At 36.6% G+C, this 20340-nt stretch overlaps 1 protein-coding gene and 1 long non-coding RNA gene across 2 annotated transcripts; both read left to right on the top strand.

Annotated features, from left to right (window-relative positions):
* Positions 1-3772: 3772 nt before the first annotated feature.
* Positions 3773-20163, top strand: LOC5564405 (glutathione S-transferase theta-1). The gene is made up of 2 exons (XM_001648685.3): positions 3773-4273; positions 19391-20163. Exons 1-2 carry the CDS (start codon positions 4156-4158, stop codon positions 19954-19956), a joined length of 684 nt encoding a protein of 227 aa, XP_001648735.1. The 5' UTR covers positions 3773-4155; the 3' UTR covers positions 19957-20163.
* Positions 13855-15473, top strand: LOC110676481. Its single transcript, XR_002500432.1, has 2 exons — positions 13855-14715; positions 15274-15473. It is a non-coding gene; the product is annotated as an uncharacterized LOC110676481 (long non-coding RNA).
* Positions 20164-20340: the final 177 nt, after the last annotated feature.

Genomic DNA, 20340 nt, shown 5'->3' with positions numbered 1-20340 from the left:
TGGTTCATTCGGCAAAACGTCATTCGGGGAAATTGCATTCGGGGAAATGGTTTTCGGGGAAATGTCGGACAATCACTACAACTAATAGTGTAGCAATCCTCAAAATTTCATGAAAAAATATTGAGTTATGCTGAAATACCAACAATTTGAACTTTGCATGTCAGCCCCGTAGCCTACGGGTTAATAATGTGCAACTAAATTAGCCGGTAAAACTGCATTTCAAATCAGAATATCAAATACAAGGACAAAGGTCAAAATCACGTTGCTTGTTGCTAAATTGATAAATATTTAAATATTTTAAATTCAGCATAAAACATTGAAGATGCATTTAAGCATGGATTTTTTAAACGACAAATCAATAAAGCATTACCGCCGTGTGGATGAAATTGGGCCTAGGAGATAACATTGACCGCCCTTTTCAATGCATTTTATGGCTAGCACGAACGTTAAAAACATAATCTATGACAATCTAGGGGCTATGTACAAAGTATTCTTGAAACTTGTCACATTCTTTTCATGATTCTGATATTACTTTGCTGTAAAAATAGTGGTCCAAAGTCACATTTATTGTCCAATGTCGTCTTAAACCACGGAACATCATTTGTATAAAAGTTTTTTGACGTTGATTATTTTAATTATTCGTCAATATCTTTCCGGCAAATGAAGTATTCCGGGAAATAGAGTAACCGGGAAATGTCTTTTCGTGAAATGGTATAGAAACTTTGTGCTCATTTCTAGGTTACGCCCTGTTGATGATGTTAGGATGAGTATCAAGTAGATACTGAAAATCAGGACATATACTTCTCTCTAAACACAACTCACCTTTAAAAATTCTAAACTGCTACGGCAAACGAAATGTAATATGTTGTTAACTAAATATTAATAAGAGCTTAATTTTGTTTTGCCAAATTATGATAGTGTGGCCTTACACAGAACACCTAAATATAAGAAACGAATGTAATGTTTGGAATGATACTAATAAAGAATTAAAAAAAGACATACAATTTAATTTCATTGGAATTTTTTCCACAGTAGAAAGTTATTTTTTTTCTGGCCTTGAGAAAATCTATCTTTTTTCTGTGAGGTTCATCGAAGTTTCTATATTCATACTTGTAAACAAAGGTAGGTTTATGCTTTGAGTTGCTCGAGGATGAGGTAATTTGTTTCAAAATTTCAACAAGGCTCAAAATTTAACAAATGTAAGATTCAATCACTTGGGGCCAGATAGCCATAGCGGTAAACGCGCAGCTATTCAGCATTACCATGCTGAGGGTCGTGGGTTTGAATCCCGCTGGTCGAGGATCTTTTCGTAAAGGAAATTTTCTCGATTCCCAGGGCATGGACCTTTGCTTATAAGAAACCTATTGAACTGAATTTTTCATCGCAACTTGAAAAAAAATTGAAATTTTCTCAGCTGGAAATTCATATTTTTTTTAATAAACAGTTGAGAAATTGCAAACATTAAAGTTCGACAAAAACTTCAAGATTTTGAATTCGACAATTATTTAAAATTTGTTTATTTAATGGTAATGGTTAGAACAAAAGGCGTATTGTTCAATTTTGTAAAACAAGCAAGTTTGTAATATATAATTTTCTAGCAAAATTGTTTTCAAAATATTTTTAAAAATGAATTTATGCCATTTTTGTAATTATTTAAAAGTTTGCGATTGAAACAGTATTTTTCTGTAGAGTGGAAGTGTTATTGCCGAACTATTATGAATATTTTAGGTTGATTTGAGCACTATAGAGCAAATTCCAGTACTCGATCATGTTGTATGAATAACGTATATGCTGTCTAGTAGGGTTGAGGATCGCCATCGTTGGCGTAATGAATTAATTATTGAGAACTGCTCCAGTGGTAGCTTCAATGCTGTAATTCTTATTACAGAAGAATTATTTTCTTCTTTAACTATTTTACAACATAATCTATATAAATAAAAATGGAGTGGTGTTTGTATGTCACGAAATGGCTCGAGAACGAGTCAACGGATTGACGCAAGTTTTTCACTGATGCCCTCCACAAGGGATGCGACGTGTTCGTGCGAGGAAAAAGTTCAGAAAAGTCTCCGGAATAATGGGGAAACGGGAGAAGACTATGGTATCATTTTGTATAGGGGATTTCTTGACGTTTTCCAACAGCCTACTTGATGGCAAGACGAAGTTTGCCGGGACCACTAGTATTATATATAAATTTATGGATTCCCAAGATGCGGCCTTCTAGCACTTCGAATTTACTTTACACTTTTGAAATCTCTATCAGTGTTGCCAGTTTCATACAAAAAAATCCACCACAACTACGATTATACTACTTTTCTGTGAATGTCATTTCACCGAATAACCCATTTTACCGAAAAGCGATTCGTTTCTAAAATGCACCAGAATGGTCTTTAGTTACATTTTTTTGGTTTATTAACGACACTTCATACCAGAAGGGTGCATTCGAGAAAATCAGGACATGTTCTGCTAAATCAGGACGGATGGTAACCATAAGATGGTGTCAGTCTAAAAATTCAAGAAAATCAAATATATTGAAACGGTTTTTCATTTACAATAATTATCTGATGAAATGTACCATCAGTTCTAAGTTGAAAGTTCATTCGATTAGTTATTGGTAACTTCTGGACGGAATCTATCAAATTTTGAGTTACGCCTTTTTGTGGAATAACCACTTAGGTCACTAAATAAAAACAGATTAATGAGGCATTCTAATACCGTTAATCAGGTTAAAATGTTATCAATGACTAAGTGCAATTATATGCTTATTTTTTTCAAAACTAGCTTATTTTTCGTAGTTGAGCCTACGCTATAAAACATTAAGGCGTCTATTTTATATAATTATAACTCATGTAGAGTAATTCGGGCCACAAGTTCGCAGTGGGTCTTTTTCATCGCACGAAACCCTGGCAACACTCTATGGATTCGACATCTTATTAAGTCAACTGTTCACTCAATGTCACATATATAAACTCAAACAATTTCTTCAAACACTATGAACTTATAAATGAAGTTATGTTTTCGGTCGTTCTCTTCTATTGGGTTTTTAACAAATGTTTAGATTCTAAATCTAGAGAACCTGACAACGGTTCGTGCTGAAAATCTAATCGATTGGTCACCACCAGCGAGTGACCAGTGAGTAGCATTTTCAAAACAAACGGTTGTCTGGTTCTCTAGATTTGTGCTCTTGAAAATTCGAGGTTTGGCTTCGATTCATCTTCACGTTAAAATGAAACTAATAGAAAAAATATGAAGTTATTAAAAAAAAAAACAGGAGAAACTTGAAGAAATCCCTTCTTGAATGAAACATCAAATAAATCAGTGAAAGTATCACTGGATAATTTTCCAGAAAAGTCCAAAGTTTTCTCTCGAGTTTTCATTCTGCGCCCACATCGCCTCCATACTCCTAAGGGACCTACGCAAAAACAAACCCTGGATAATTGTTGTATCAGGAAAGAACATGCTAAAAGTTTGAAATTTTGGATTATTTAGAATCTTCTAAAAAATATTGTAATGAATGAAACTTAGAAAATCGGTAGTTTTCGATAGGAAATATGGAAAAGAAATATCGATAGTTTATTGACTCAAGCCTGTGAATCTGTAGGTTTTTCCACCCTTGCAGCATACCTATGGGAATTGACTGGTGAATACAGATTTGATGGAGATTTGTTTCTTATATAACGGCCAGGAGAACACCGTGGCCACCTGGTGACCCATCGCAAAACGCCTCGCCGAGTAGCTATCAGGCCACATCACGACGCGACGCGCGATCGAGTCGAAGCCGGAGAGTTCGTTTCAGTTTGGAGTTGCATTTCAAACGGACAATAAGTCAGTCTGCGACGCGCAGCGCTAGTAAGCACAAGTAACTTTCTGTCGAAATAGATTCCCCTTCGGTTCGAATCGAAACCCCATAACTATACACTAAATAGTGTGTGCTGTGCAGTGTGTGAACTACGTGACTTTCGACATATCTACAGCCACCACCGTATTTCAAACGAGACACGAAACTCACAAGAGAGTGCATTCGCATCGAATCCAAAAAAGTGTAACTGTATTTGTGGTGTTGAGCTCTGCACGCGATAGCAACGTGACGACAAGAAGTGCGATAGTTAATTTCAATCAATTTGAATTTGCGACCGAAGTTAGCAACCGTTCGTAAAAATGCCCCGTCCAGTGAAGTTCTTCTACGATCTGCTGTCGACGCACTCGAGAGCCCTCTACATGTTCTTTGAGGCCACCAAAATCCCGTACGATCCGATTCCGGTTTGCGCCACCAAAGGTGAGCAGGAAATTTAGTCGATAGGTCTTTCACATGAAACTGAGATGATGGGTGGAATCTGCGGCAGTTGTTGAGAGTTGTGTGAACGGTATCTTGTCATGTCTCAAAAAGTGATATTTTATGTAAATTCGTTGAATCAACAAATGCTCCGTTCGAGGAGTCAAGGTGCAGATTCCAAAAGCTGAAGAAGCGTCATTCTTTGAGATAATTTTAGACTATGCGATTTCTTAGCTTCTGAATAGGTGAATAAGCAATCCTTTTACAATGCTGTCTCTAAACTAAAAATATGTGATTGTGTTGTAAACCTCTTTTGGCCTCCGTGTAAAAAGGAGCTGATTTTCTTCAATAACTGTTGGGCATGGTACGATTCATTCATTCATAAGCGGACAAATATGCACCATCAATACAGATTTATAGAAAATTCAGGCTTATGAATGTTACCATTTAAAAAACTTTGATAATTTAAAATAGCTCAATCACGTCAAACATTTAATAAGATCTAATTTACTTTTGTGAGTACCTAATCACTTTTTGACAGCTGTAGTCAACAGAGTGAAGTTTGCTCTTTCTAACAATGGCGTTTGTTTGCATGGATGATAGTTATTCAGATAGACTCTTCAGTGCATCATAAGAGTTTGTTTGTTACCATATTCAAATATTTTGCGTAAACCGGTGTGTACCTAATAAGTACACATCGGGACTAGTTATTTCCGCTTCATAAAGGGATCCAAATATTTTTATTTACTAAAGAATCTGCGTCATCGGCACCATAAATAAACTTCACACATTGCTACTTGTCGTCTTATCTGAAGGGCCCCAAAAGTTTGTTTTGTAATCTTCATTGAAATATTTTGTTAAATTAAAAGCGAAACAACTGAATTTATTTAAATAAACTATTTACATCAAACCAAAACAAATGTATAAGGAATTAATATCATTATTTTTGTTTGTGACACTTTCAACCCACGACTGAATTAGAAGTACACTTCATTTTGAAGAATGCTGTGAATTTACTTATGTTTGAGCGTGACTATTTTAAAAATAAGTTCTGAAAACTTGAATTTTGATTGTCGCAAGACAAGCATGAGTATTGATGACAGTACAATTCGTAGTTGCTACTCCATGATTGATTGGAATAATCAGAATTGCACAGGAAACCAACAAAAGAAGCTTGGGAGTAGCGTATCATCTTCAATGTACAATTTCGAGAAATCCAAACATATTAATGTCAATAACGGTGCTGGCCACGTTCATACGATCATCGGAGAAGGGAAGGAATGTTAATGTGACGTCTATTGCTACTAGAGACTGAGGTCACCTCTGCATATCTCATGGTTGTCACAGAAAGGAGTTTTATTAGTGGGATCGTGCAACAGCTACATGATTAGGATTCACCTTAATGTCGAACAATTCAAAGGTTATTTTCAGTAATTGCGTCAAATAAATAAAAGATTAGGTACTGTGTAGAATAGGGCTTATGCCGACAAATATAGTGACGAAGCATTCATTGTTTAACGATTAAATAAATGGAACATTGCCGCGATACGAATTTGTGTTATCACAAGCATAAAACGAGCTCACCAGTTGTAGCTGGTAGTCAATTCTCGACAAAAGTCACAATCTCGGCGTATTGATGCAAAAGCTGGAATAGAAAATCACTCCGATGGCACGCGGAAACGAATTATTAGTCCAATGTCTTGGAAAAGCACTGCCCTTAAAAATATGGGATCGAACAAAAAACACTCCGGCGGCTCGAAAAACGAATCCACTGAAGAGCACTGAATTTGGACGGTTGCAAAATAAAACTACTTACTATTAGCTAGTTTTTTATGCAATTTTAAAGTTGATTTGAAATGTGTAAATGTATAGACATCAAGGCATTTTACATCAATAATCAATCCATCAATCATAAAATATATGAAATAAAAAAATTGTTCGTTCAAATTCGAAAAAAAAATGAAAATTGATTCACTGCTTTCCACTAGATAGCAGAAGTAGCGCGTTGAAAAATCCTATTTTTTACATATCTCACAATTTTTCGAGGATTTTTAATTATTGTAGTTTTATGTGACTTCAGCGTATATATTTTATATTTAAAAAAAACTAAACGTTTGCCACTTGAAGGTTTTTCGTTCTTCCATGAATTTTATTTGAGGTAATTCTTCTCTAGTCCCTCATGATATCTATTGAAACATTCCGCCAGGAATAGTCTCTACATTACTTTCACAATTTTCATTTAATTATGAAAAGCATTTTCCTTGCGCTTTCCCTGTTTTTTTTTTGGGAAATTTTAACTATTTCTGCAAAATTTTCTCGAAAAAAAAACTCCTTTAAGTATTTAGGATCGTAGAACTCAAAATAAGATTTCACCATAATCATATGAGCTACCCGCATTTACCAGAAACCAACCATTTACTTTTATAGAGCATCTATTCGAGAAATTCTCTAACCAGTTCTTAAAGTGGATTATCCAAAATCTTAAGGGATAGGGCTTCCTCCAGGAAATTGGAATTCTTTTTTATGGTTTTCGGAAATTTTCTCTAGAGAATCTTGAGCATTCAATCATTTAAATCAGCCAAGAGATTTCTATAAATTGTTTTAAAGAATTCTAAAGATATTGATTCCATTAGATATAGCTCCTTTGCATTCCAAATTCATTTAGGAGACATGTTTTCTCCAGATAAATATTTTTAGCAGCTTCTAGCTTAAATCTGAAAAGGTTATTGAATTGTATCACTTCACTTCACTTTGCGGAAAAGAAAACAAAATGAAAATACTTATTAATCACTAGTCGGACAAAAAAAAAACCCTAAATTCTAATAATGTGCTCGTATTGTGGCATAGCACTCGACACTGAAGAAGTCTGTAAGTCGTAGACAGGCTATCTGTCACAAGAAAAGCAAGATATTAGAATAAAACCAAAGCTTTAAGCTGTTCTTGCAAAAATGTATCCGTATCGTTGTAGTTTTCTGTAGAGTTTCATCCAAGGATTCTTCTATGAACTTCACAAGCTAAACATTTTTTCAAGAAATGTTTATTAAAAGTTTTCACAGTTATGGATAATTCTTTCAGAAAAAAAAGAATTCCAAGATATTTATAGAAAACAAAACAAGCATTCCAAGATATTTATCATTTATTCTTGAACTTTCTTCTGTTAATCCATCAGAAATTTTACTTTCAGTAAACTGTCCATCAATTCGTACCGCTATTTCTTTAAAAAACACACACACACACAGATTACTTCAAACACTACTCTAGAAATAACTCTGGAGATTAGCGTATGAACATTTCCATGTATTTATATGAATATTTTTCCAGGGTTTTGTCCATGAAATGCTTCAAGGTATTATCAAGATTCTTAACAAATTTCTTAAGGAATTCCCATATTATACAAATTATACCAGATGTCCAAACATGTTTCTATTTTGCCAACACAACATTTATTGAATAAATTTAATTTTTAAGTCTAGAAACATTTTCGTCAGAATATTTGTAGAAAACTCTTTTAAGGCGTTAAGCTATTCTTGGACATGTACATATTCTTAGACATGTGCACACGCGTATAGCAGAAATATTCGTTTGAAAGCTTGAACAGTTTTTGGCGTAATGCGACATTTTAAGTAGATTTTGAACTTAACAAAAGGAATTAAAAAATAACCCTCATTTTGCAAAATTACTGTCGCGAAGTACCAAAATTTTATGAAATTTCTGAAAGCATACACGACGATAGAATAAAGAAGAGTTCTTGGCGGAACACGTACCGAGGGGTCTTTGACAATTGCTTTGAAATTTAGAGATATAGAAATTTAGATTTTTACCTCCTTTCGAAATATCCTGGTGATCTTTTTGAGTGAAATTCTAGCGTGTAAATTTCTAATGGTTTCTTAGGAATGTTTAGGAGCACGTGAAGAGTTATGAGCGCATTTTTTTAAGTATTTTGATGTAAATTCCTTTGGACATTGCGAATACTAACACGATAACAAGATATTCAGATTTTGTGGTGAAAATTCTGAGCATATTTTTGCTGCAAGTTTCAACAACCTTTCTAGAGAAAACTTCAAGAATTCCTGGTGAAATCGAAAAAATAGGATTCTGACAAAACTCTTCGAATTTATTCCACAAGAATCTGATTCTTTCTAGAGATTGCTTTAAATATACCACCAAGTTTTCCTTTATGGATTATTCTGGTGTTTCATATGGAATTTCTCATTTAATTGCTGACGGCGCCTCAAAGAGTTTTACCAAAATCGCAATCTAAATGTCTGTATAACATTTATATAATATTTTTTTCTTTGATGTCCAAGTACATCAAGTCCACCACTTATTACTCCACAATTCTGCTATTTCTGCCAATAACTTCACCTACAGCTTCTATTTTGTGCAGAATTCTGCCAGAATGAGCATTTTATTGAAATTATTTATTGTATTTTTTTGATCAATTAAAAAAAATAAATAAAACGCTTGTTCTGGATGATTTTTTTTATTATTTTAGGATTGTAACGTAACCTGATACGGATTCCGAGTGCATTTTCTAAAGTAAATTCTATTGAATATTTAAGATGAAAGTTTGATCCTATCTAGACTTTCCGACGGAATTCGTGTGCCGGCATAAGAATTAGTTTGATGGAATTCTTTATATCACCGTTTGATGATATTTCAGGACTTCATTCATATTAGACCTTGAGGTGGACTTGTTGATGAAATACGTGAAAGAATTGCTAGTATAATAAGTGAAAATTATTCAAAGTTCAAGTGATACATTTTTTTTATTCAAGTATAAGTTTGGATGAATACTGGAACAATGGAGATATAAAGCAGAAGATATGTATTGTTTTTCTGAAAGAATTTCTGAGTAAACCTTGAAAAAAGTTCCAAAGAATTAGTGGAGTAATTTCCGCAGATTTTTTTTTTCGAAAAGTTTCTAATGATAATGTTTTATGGAAAAACAAATGATGTCAAAAATCTTTGTTTGCGGATGACACATGCCCCTCAGGTAAGTCAGATGTGAAATTATTGTACAATACTGGTCCCAGAATGCTTTCTTTACGGACACCAGCTCTTACAGGAAATTTATAAGACTTGGTAATTACCCTGATGTGTACGATGTGAAAGATAGCTTTAAATTATTCTATTTATTTATTTATTTATTTAGATATACCAACAGGCCGACAGTGGCCCCAATGGTTCTGCCCTAATATTAAAATACTTAAAAGGAACATACATTGCTTGTCAACAATTAAAATGAACCTAACGATAAACAGAGAGCATACAATGAATGTTGGAAAATTAATGTTTCATTTTTAATTTTAAATCATGTGCTTCAATGCTACTCACTTTTGTATGTTTCATTCTGTTCGTTAGCACGAATCAAATTCGTTACACTTTTTTTCTCACATAAGCAGCTGAAATCAACTCACCTGTAAAAAATCTGAACTGCTACGGCAAATGAAATGTAATATGTTGTTAACAAAATGTTAATAACATCTTAAATTTGTTTTACCAAATTGGGATGATAGTATTGTCTAATAACACAGAACACCTAGATATAAGAAATGAACGTAATGTTTGGAATGATACAATAAAGAAATTAAAAAAAGTCTAGTGTGTATGATGGAATCCGAAGTGTTCCTCGGTAAATATTGAATTTTCGTTTATGTGAATTCATGATTCTGTTGAAAAGAACTTTTTAAAATCGGAACAACGTTTATATTTTTCGTTTTCCAGTAAAACATGAAAACTAAAGTTCTCACTTCTTCTAAATCAGTTTTCCAAGTATTGTGGAAAACGTTCTCTTGATTTTGAATGCTTTCGAAATCCCGAGCAACTTGATTTCCAATAGGATTAGTGAGACCATAAATAACATTCTGAGCGCTTTTAAACTGCACTGCATGTGTCCTTTTATCATCGACAGAGCTCAGATATGTCGTGTGAAGCTGTTGGAGTTCAACACGAGAGATCCCAAGTCGAATTTAACCTGTTTTGAATTGCTATGAATGCGCCAGTATTAAGAAACAGCTAACAAAGGCATATGTTAACTCAGCTGGAATAAAATATTCCGCCATAATTTTGCAAAACTGTCAATGACTTGCAAAGGAGAAGAACATGATTCGACAGTAGATTTCCTTATAGACAAATTATTCGAAAATATCGTATAAAAACTCAGACTAGGCTGAAACTGAAAGTAGCCGTTTTAACGTTTATTGATTATTGTAGTTGAAGTCGTTCCCGCTGATTACTGAATAAATAAAACATCTATTCCAATCACTGCAATCCAAAATTGAATGGCGCGGTTAATTTAATTACTTGTACTCCTCCTGTCGTTAATATATGAAATAGTTCACGTCCTAAGCACTTTCCAAATTCCACGTGAACTATTGTCGTATTCCAATCACCTGCCGTATTCTAACAATTTAATGTAAGCACGCTCATTGAACCGTTGACAATCGATCGAACAAATTAAGGTGAATGCCGATTCCGGGTACAAATCGAAACCTGTAGCCAGTGGTTAGGTGCCTGGTCTAGCCGGTTTCACGTTCCAGCAGCGTGGTTTGTTCTGAGGAAAAACAGAATTATCCATAATAAGAACCTCAGCTCATCATCCATATAAAGTACATAGATGTACATATACTGAAGCCGTCGTCGTCGACTTCGACGCAGTCACCATCTATAAGAAACCGCACGCGAAATACCTCATTTTCAGCCGCAGTTGGGTACGAGTTGGCGTAGATATGTGTGTTTTTTTTTTTTGCTTCAGTTCAGCCTCCTGCATAATGGTAATTTCCACTTCTTCCATCGAGCTCCGAAGTTTATTTTGATCGTCATTCCTCTTTGAAGGTCATTTTTGTTATTCATTTACACGACCGAATGGAACGCTTCTACAACTTTTGCGGATAGTAAAAAATGTTTCGAATCATTCGAGCGACTCATTCAACTTCAACAATTCTGCAGAGAGTGTGAGGGGGTTCCTAACACCAACACCGATGTACCAGAAAACTGGGGATCTCATTTTGATTCAAACCGTGGTATCTCACTTCTGGCGAGGGCCATCGAAGCGATGACCGTTTATTTAACAGCCAACAGCCCCGTGCTAACCGGCAAACTCAATGTGAGCAAAAAAACGACAACTTTATATTTTCATGCGGTTAGACAAAGTACAGTGGCGCATGGCCGGACAAAACCTCAAAAATTGAAGTTTCTCAAGTTGCCTGTTAACATTTTTATAGATATCTATTTAATTCATGAATGTAGCTCTGTCATGTGAATGCGTTCTACACAAATCTACACGACATGTTCCATGCTAATTTGCAGTGTAAAACGGTATATAATCCACTATGGCTACAATTGGCGCTATGGCCAAAAACGGTGCTTCTATCCTACTCAAATGGTGGAAAATAGTTTGCTTACATCTTTTTGCCCAAAGAGGAGAAAATTTCATGTGTCGTTAGAACATAGCCAATTCAACATTAGGGTGGGGAATTTCTTGAAAAAGTTTTGAGACAATCTTGGTAGATATGTTTTTTTTATTGCTGATCAAAAGTGAGGTTAGGCTGTGAAAGTTTTTCAAAATTAAAATGAGTATTTACGGCTTCTTGTGCCTTAAACTGCAAATATATTGTCAGTTAAATGATTGTGATGATTTTTCTTCCAATGTAATCACTAGAAATTTTGATTAAGATGCACTAATCCCTATTCTAGAAAAGCGCCATCTACGCATTTTAGCTTTGCGTTAGATCACCAATAGAATTTTTGCACTTCTAGCAGAGTTAGAAATTTTCACCTACCCCGATTTTCTGGGACGCTAATGGGGTTTATGTTCTGTGCTTCTCACTCAACGGTCTATTACTCACCAATGTATTATGGATGCACGTCTCGAGAGTGACACAGAGAAAAAAGGGTTAAAAACGACTCTGTACCACGCCACCTTTTTTGGCTTGGACTACGTCCGATGCCTCCCGGAACTACCTCATAGTATTACTTCTGAGGGCTTGTTGATGCCTTTACGCCGTTTCGTCACCTCTATTCGCTCTGGCTGCGATTTGTCTCTTACATTTTAGGGCCGGCCACTCGTCTTGGCCATGTAAGACTTATTATGATAGATGCTTCTGTGTTTGTTGGTTCTCTGGTCTTTACTGCACTGCTCGTCATGCTCTTCGGGCTGACCGGTTGGATGCCGAGGTCGGTCTTGCGATTCCGGTTGAGGGGTGACTCCCCAGTTAACATTTTGGTTGTATAACTTTTGTTATACATCATTCTATATGAATCAATTCAATCGTATAGCATGCACGAAAAGGCTATATACCTACCAAAGTGGAGGCTATATGCGTACTTGGCACGACTTTTTCGGACTTTCTGCGATCAGATATACGATACCACAAAATTTGGATGAAAATAAAAAAAAGTTTCCAGCGAGTATCAAACACGGGACCACTGGATCCGGAAACGGGCACCTTACCACTGTACCACCAAGGGTTGCTTGTCTGATGAGTGATTATTTGCCAATGTTAATACATGTTTCATGTACAGCGACACATACTTTGTTGTTCTTTGAGGCCCATCGTCAGCAGATAGACAAAGTTTGGGTGGCAATTTTTGCTAAGTTATTGCGATTTCATACGATGCTTTCTGGATTGAAATATGATCTGTCAGTTTATATAACATAACGTGATTCTAAGTTGCACTATTTACGACATGTTTTGTTGTCAACACAGATTGTCGTTTATGAATCGTATTGGGGATTTATATACAACTTGTATTGACATTGATAACGCTCAATATGGCATCTTGTGCAATTCTGATTTTGGACGCATGAATATGTGATTTTGGATGCACATTCTTATACGATACGTGGTTCACTGGATCCCGGAACGCAAGCGCCCCGACGACCCAAAGCCGGCGATTCATCGTAATCGATACTATTCGGTGTAGTTCCCAACGGTGAAGCTCACTCCGATGGAGAGTTCCCCGACGAAAGAAGATTTTCCGAAACCGGTAACGCGTTTTTCTTATTTTGTTATTGGCCGGTAGAGTTCCGAAGTCGGACCAGCGATTCCGGTTGGAGGATGGCTTCCGGTTCACTGACGCTCAGAGAACTCAAGCCGGTGACTCGCTACTTAGAATAGTCTCCGACGGTGGACCTATCCTACTCCGACGAAGATTTCCCCAACTGCGGAAGATCTCCCAAACCGAATTCTCCGTTGAAGGAAGGCTTCCGGTTCGCAGGTTCCCCGACTACACATGACCGATACTACGTGACACTCGAACTACTCGGCCTAGTCCCCGACGGAGGATCTAGCCTACTCCGATCGCAACCCAACGCCATCTGGTCTACGACATAAAAATTAACAAGGCAGGCGCTTTACAGCTGTAAACATCAAATTTGATTGTGAACATGTGACATCACTCCTATCATTCGATATACCATCCGGACCACTAGATCATTTATTTTCAAAAAATTGTTTGAGGTGGATAGAAATGACGTCGTCAAATTGCTGTCAGTTTATGAATATATCACCTTCTTAGTAAAGTACACCGTGCTCTGGTCTTCTCGCCATTTCTGTTGCAGCGACGACATAATCTGCGTTATCACTCTGTTCACCACGTCCACGTACTTATATGTTGACACATTTTCTGCACAATGTGGTCGGGGTTTTAATCTCCGTGGTTTTATGAGCTTTCTTTGCTGATTGGCCTTTTTTCTGCAATTAAAGTAAAAAAGCGTAATTTGTTTTCTCCGGTGCTCTAAGTTCAATCGAAGATGGCGTCGAAACGGCAAGCTCTCCGCGAGCATGTTGCACGGAACGCCTAACGTGCCGAAAGAAAAGAACTCGACCAATTTGCCCCAGTGCCGGCCTATTGAGGATTTTTTTTCGGTTCCCTTAGTGACCTAGTGTACAAAAATAATTGCGTGCCAAGGATACGAAGCAGATGACCACGAGGATCCGTAATTGAATCCGAAACATGGACGTTAGTGCCGTCCAGCTCTCTTGTAAGAGCATCGCGACTAAGTTGCGTCGTACGGCTGATCAGGGCCCCTTCTCCAATATTCTTTGAAGTTTTTTTTTTAAGAATAAAAATTATGTTTTTAATCCAGCTTTTTACACAAGCTTGCTATAAACTTTGAATCACCCCTTTTTTGACATTTCTTGCCTACACTCTGATATGTTTATGGTTCAATGGAAGCAAGCTTTGCGATCTTGAAAATTGTTCATGTTGATGCATAGGAACGTCAAAAAATATATTCTTGATATCAGTAAACGAAAATCTTAAAATATAGGTATCCTTTGTTTTCTGTGTTTATTACTTTTTGCCATTTTAGGTTAATGATATGCGATCATCACAGGTTCTGAACTGAACCACTTTAATAAGTGTTATGAACTATACAGAAAATTTGACGCCAAAATAAATGGAGCTGCCCATAAGCGACGAAGATAATGATTTGTAGGGTGTCAATGCTAGTAATGGACCCCTTAGTAGCTGAAATTCATTCTCGACGCCTTTCCGCAATTATATCTCAGACCGATATACGTTTTGTGGAGTCTAATAACAAGTTCAATGTCTTTACTTCACAGTACACCCATGCAACATACAAAATCATCCGATTTTCCTAGAGAAATATACATTTGGAAAACTGTTGTCCGAATGCCTATTATGGACCCTCCCGGGGTCCATAATAGGATTGTTTATAAATTTGACGTTGCGTATTATGGACCCTCCATTTGATTCCCATGTAATCCGGCTCGCTGCTGACGTGCCTATTATGGACCCACCTGGAAATGCGTATTATGGACCCTCTTGTGTGGTTTCATTTACAAAACTGTTCAAATATCTGTATTTATGCGCCTCTAACCAAATATTTTGCCTGAAACTGCTGACTAACAATGCAATCGAAGTTCCCCCGGTGGATTTTCATAGGAATGTGGTTGCTTCGAGTGCTAATTTTATGTTTTTCTGTAGGGGGTCCATAATACGCAAAGGGTCCATAACCGGCATCGACTCCCTAGATGTTTGAAAATTTATTTGGAATGTAATTTTCGATTTATCCACTTTCTCCGTGAAGTTTACTGGATGTTATAAAATACATAACGGCCGACTTGGGTTTGGATATATCAGATTATCCGAGCCAATAACGATAGTTTTTCATATTCTTTCGAATTCCGTTATCTCCATTAATTTAATCACAAAACGCGTTTCTTGTGTGGATGCCTAAAATGAAAACAATAAGGATTATAAAAAGCAAAACACACAAAATAAAAAAAAACAGCTGCAAAATAAATTCAGTGAAAAAAATGAAAACATTCCCATTATGAAAAGATCCTCGACCGGTATGAATCAATCCCACGACCCACAGTTTGCTGAATAGTTGCGCGTTTACACTACGGCTATCTGGGCCCACTTTTACTTTATTCGAAAGATTTTCGACCTGTACCTGTAAGTCGGTAGCAGAGCGCTGCATTGAACGTCACTTCATTTTCTTAGGCTACAGATTTTTTTTTCTATTGTTCGGTTATTCCTTTTTCAAAACAATAATTTGATGAAAGTCAGTTGTGAAAAAATGAATCGATTTGGTGCAATCGTTTATGAAAGAAAAGCATTTATGATTGTGGACGAAGAAGGATCTTGAAAACTTCAAAAAACATCATATTGTAATTTTGAGATTTCTTGGAGACTATTTAACCGATTTGTATGTTTTATTTTTCCAAAGAAGCTTCTTGCTTCCTACCTTACCTAACATTGTATAACCCATATTTAATTTTTATGATATATTGACTAAAAACAAAATAGCGGACAAAGAAATTTAATATGGAGAATGTCGAAAGGAACATCGAAGTATCTTCAAAACCAGATGACCAATTATCAATAACGATGAATATTCTAAAAATAGATGAGGTTTTTGAGAACTTGTTTAAAATTGGTGCAGAAATATTAAAAAATAAAAAAGGTATATCGATTTGAGTATTTTTTATGGTAAAAAATTGAAGCTGTTGGTAAAGGGGTTAAGCGCACTAGTTCCGAAGTAATATTAAATGTAAAGGAATTGTTCTAAATTATCTACGCAGAAAACAATATTAAAATTTGAATGTAGTGTAAACTAAAGTCTACTGTAAAAATAAATCAAATTCGTGCGTTGTTACATCATCATGTAAACTTCAATGAACATACATTCAATTTTGAACTAAAAATACTTGAATATTACATGATCGTGTAAATTATAAGTAAATTCGATTGAAAAACAATGGTTTGATCGTTGAAATTTAGGTTTATTTTGATGCTCTAAATATGTGCATGAAAATAAACTTATATTTACAACATATTTTTAGCTGTGTATATCTCATACTCCAGAAAATTCTACAGGAATTCTTGAAGATAATGTCTGAAATTATTGCTTGAAAGCAGAAACCATGTACACATTTGTAGCGATATGCAAGTCTCCCTATTGAAAAACATACAGAAATCTTGGTAATTGTTTAGAAGGATAAGCATAAAACCTCATTTATGTAGAATTAAAAACTAATTTTCTATCAATACTACTGGAAACAAAATTGTTGGAGGCATTTTAAACGGATCCTAGAATTTTCGAATATTTATTTTTGGCTAGCTTCTTTGGCTTTAAAACCTTTGATTATTTACAATTAGTAGAACACAATCTTTGCCTTAAGATGTTTTCACGTTTTCTCAGCTTTGCTGATTACATTCTTCAGAGTTCAGTTCAGAGAAATGTTGGAATTTTATGAACGAATTTCTGCTCTGTGTATCTAACTTTAGACTATATTTTCACTATATTTGGCAAATATCAATAGCCAACCCATTCCCATATAATGCCTCAGAAATTATGCATTAGGCATAGCCTGGCTGGTTCCTGGGGAAATTCATTATCTGAATTATCTGAACAGACCAAAAAACATTATATTGTTGTTCCTATGAAGCTGGCTAATTTATTTGACTTAAATCCAAAATAAGCATCTTTTGAACGATCAATCAATGGGTTTGTCAAGAATATAACCAAAATCTAAGCTGGCTATTTACTTATCCATCTAAAGATCTGAATCCATGAAAAATCTTACAAGAAATTTGTTGCTAAGGATTGGAAGAACTCGCTGTAAATCTGTAGAAATCTCGTCAAATCTCCCAAGAAATCTGTCAATTTTTTTTTGCCAACCTCTACGAATCTACTAAGAATTTCAAGAAAAATCCAAGTATCGTTACTAAAATTCATCTACTAACTATCTTGCCAGTGATCTTCGAAATAACCTGGTCAATTATCGCCTTGTTTCCATACGGATACCTGCAAAGATTTCATTTAAAAAGTTAGTCAGGTTGTCAATGTCAGGCAGGCGTGCACCTCCTGGCAAACTTTTCTAGTTTCGCCCGTTGTGCTTGAAGCTGAAACAAACAGATATTCTTATGTTTGAAATACACTTTTTCCGGTGTGTTCTTCGTATTCCCAGGTACTTCCCGTATTTTTTCCCGGTCATCTAGACATAATATTTGGGCACCTAAAAATTGTAATTTTTAATTTTTGATTATATTACCTTGATGATTAATTTGTAGAGTCCGTTTTATAATTTTCAATCGATTTGGATCACTTTTGAGGTTTTATTCGACCTTTGCATAAAAACGAGCCACTGTGCGACGATGATGATGTGAGAACTCGTCTTTAGGGGGCTTCGAAGAATGTGATGGCGCGGGCGCGTCCTCGCCTCCCCATTGGCCATGCTTTGGACGATCGACGTCCTCCACCGAATGGCGATCCCCCATAGCTAAGTGCCCAGCCCCAAGACTTGACGCGCGCAGCAGAGCAACCAACTCACGCAACTTATTTTCGAAGTTTTGTTTTTTTCGCAATCAGTCGAGTTGGTTCGTCGTGCGTTGGTCCATTCCATACGCTGCTGCTGTAGCGCGCAAGGTTCCTGCATTATGAGCGATCGGTGTTTTTTCTGGTTTCTTCGAGACTGAATTGTAAAGATTACATTCGGACTTTATCGTTTGCGTTTATTAGGAAGCATGTGTTTATTGAGCCATCAAATTAAGTAGGTTATCGAATGATCGCACAAAGAGGATTAGAATTCGAACATTACATAAATCATCTAGTTCAGATCGTTTAACATGTAGTCTTGACAATCGAAACCGTTTCAATAAATTAAACAATGCAAATTTCATTCACCAATGCTACAGCTGCTCTTTTAAAAAGCTCCGCTTCATAATGCAAAATTTCTGAAACTCCATCATTTAAAAAACGACATAAAAACCGCGAAAAAGCTTTTGGTTTTCGAATACATTTTCTGTAGAGGGATTCAAAATAATATTTTGAAAATGATTTAGGTATATAAGTAAGGTAAAGTTTATAAAAAAAGCGGGCAAAGATGAACAAAGTTCACAAATTTACCGCGTACTTTGTATGGTATCATTGTCATACTCTATCTGTAGATTACTTTGCACAAAGCACGAAAATTAAGTCATGCCAAATTGCACAATTAAGATAGCGCTTAAGACAGGTTCTATCTTATCATGGACCGTTGCATATCCCCTTTTCAGGTTATCTTTTGAGTTACGATCAGAAATGTTGAAATGTTTCAAGTCACGTAGCACCGGCCATCGACTGATTCAGCTTCCTTCTAAAAATCATTACACTCATCTTTTGCTAAGGCAGTATACAATCGCAATCGCTTATTCTTGAATTCCGTGTCAATCACTCGGTCACCAGCAAATGCGAATATCCAACAATCCAAGTGCTAAAACGGTCGCCCATATTCAAACGAAGCTGCCGGGTCGCACCCACTTGCGTCATGAATGGCCTATTATTTGTTTTGAAATTCGCCGGTCACTAAACGAATGTAAAGGCGCAAAAAAAAGTGAAGCTACACAAACAAAACAACTTTTTTTTGCCAATGCATTTTTTTTTTTGCGTGCGCGTGGCTGTTATTTTTCTGCGATAACAAACGATAACGAGCCCCCAAACCGAGGGGGGTTATTTCAGGCCGTTGGACATTTTATCTCTCCACAACAACATGCCAATAATGGCTGCCAATGTCCCATCTCAGCATCCTCCTAACCTAAAATAAACTTTCAAAGTGATCACGTGCTGACGTCATCTTCTTTCTTTGTTCTCTTTCTCTTCAGGCGAGCATCTGACCGACGAGTACCGCGAGTGCGTCAACCGCTTCCAGCAAGTACCCAGCATCATCGACGATGGCTTCAAATTATCCAACGGCGTCACCATTCTCAAGTACCTGATCCGTGAGAAACTAATCCCGGAACACTGGTACCCTCGCGATAGCCAACTGCGAGCCAAGATCGATGAATATCTCGAGTGGCAGCACGACAATAGTTCAAAGGTGTGCAATGCCTTTGTCCAGGAAAAGTGGAGCCTCCTGAACATCGAAGACGAACGCTCCAGCGAACAGAAAGTCGAGGAATACCGCCGCCAGATGGAGCAGAACCTGAATCAGCTGGAACGGGAATGGTTGGTGCCCGGACGGTTCATCATTGGCGATCGGATTACCATCGCGGACATTCTGGCCGCTTGCGAGATCGAGCAGCCTAAGATTGTCGGCATGGATCCGTTCCAGGGAAGACCAAAGCTAGCGGCCTGGCTCGAAAAGGTGCGTTACACCATGACGCCCTACTACCAGGAAGCACACCAGGACTTTTACAAGTTCACCGAGAAAGCCTCGGTGAAGAATTGAATGGGAAGATTTATGGACTTGCCGGTTGCCGGGTGGAGAGTGGATAGTCGACGATCTCAAGGTCGTCGTTTTGTAATGAGTTAGACTTCTAGATGTATTATATACATTTATAACTTAGCATTGTATATTTAGTCGATATTAACCAGTTAAGTTTTCTAGTCGATAAGTGCTTTAAGATTATGTCAATAAAATGGAAATGACTCTTTAGAGCTTGACTGTTGAGTTGTTTTGATCACAATCCCAGTGCAGCTTCGGCAAAATAAGCGGAATTAATTAGACGATTGAATGGTCATAGAAAAGTGCACCCTGAGAGGTGTCTGCCAGTCAGCCGGCAGAGGCCAAGCACGATCACGAATGACTGTGTCAGTAGGTATAGCAACATCG

The sequence above is a fragment of the Aedes aegypti genome, chromosome 1 (genome assembly GCF_002204515.2).
Source record: "Aedes aegypti strain LVP_AGWG chromosome 1, AaegL5.0 Primary Assembly, whole genome shotgun sequence".
Lineage (NCBI taxonomy): Eukaryota > Metazoa > Arthropoda > Insecta > Diptera > Culicidae > Aedes > Aedes aegypti.
The sequence above is the reverse complement of the archived record's forward strand: the minus strand, read 5'-3'. Positions and strand labels throughout refer to the sequence as shown.

Coding starts and splice junctions, on each gene's coding strand:
- LOC5564405 (XM_001648685.3), top strand. CDS start 4,156: ATGCCCCGTCCAGTGAAGTTCTTCTACGATCTGCTGTCGACGCACTCG. Junction 4,274..19,390: donor TCCGGTTTGCGCCACCAAAG/GTGAGCAGGAAA, acceptor CTTTCTCTTCAG/GCGAGCATCTGACCGACGAG.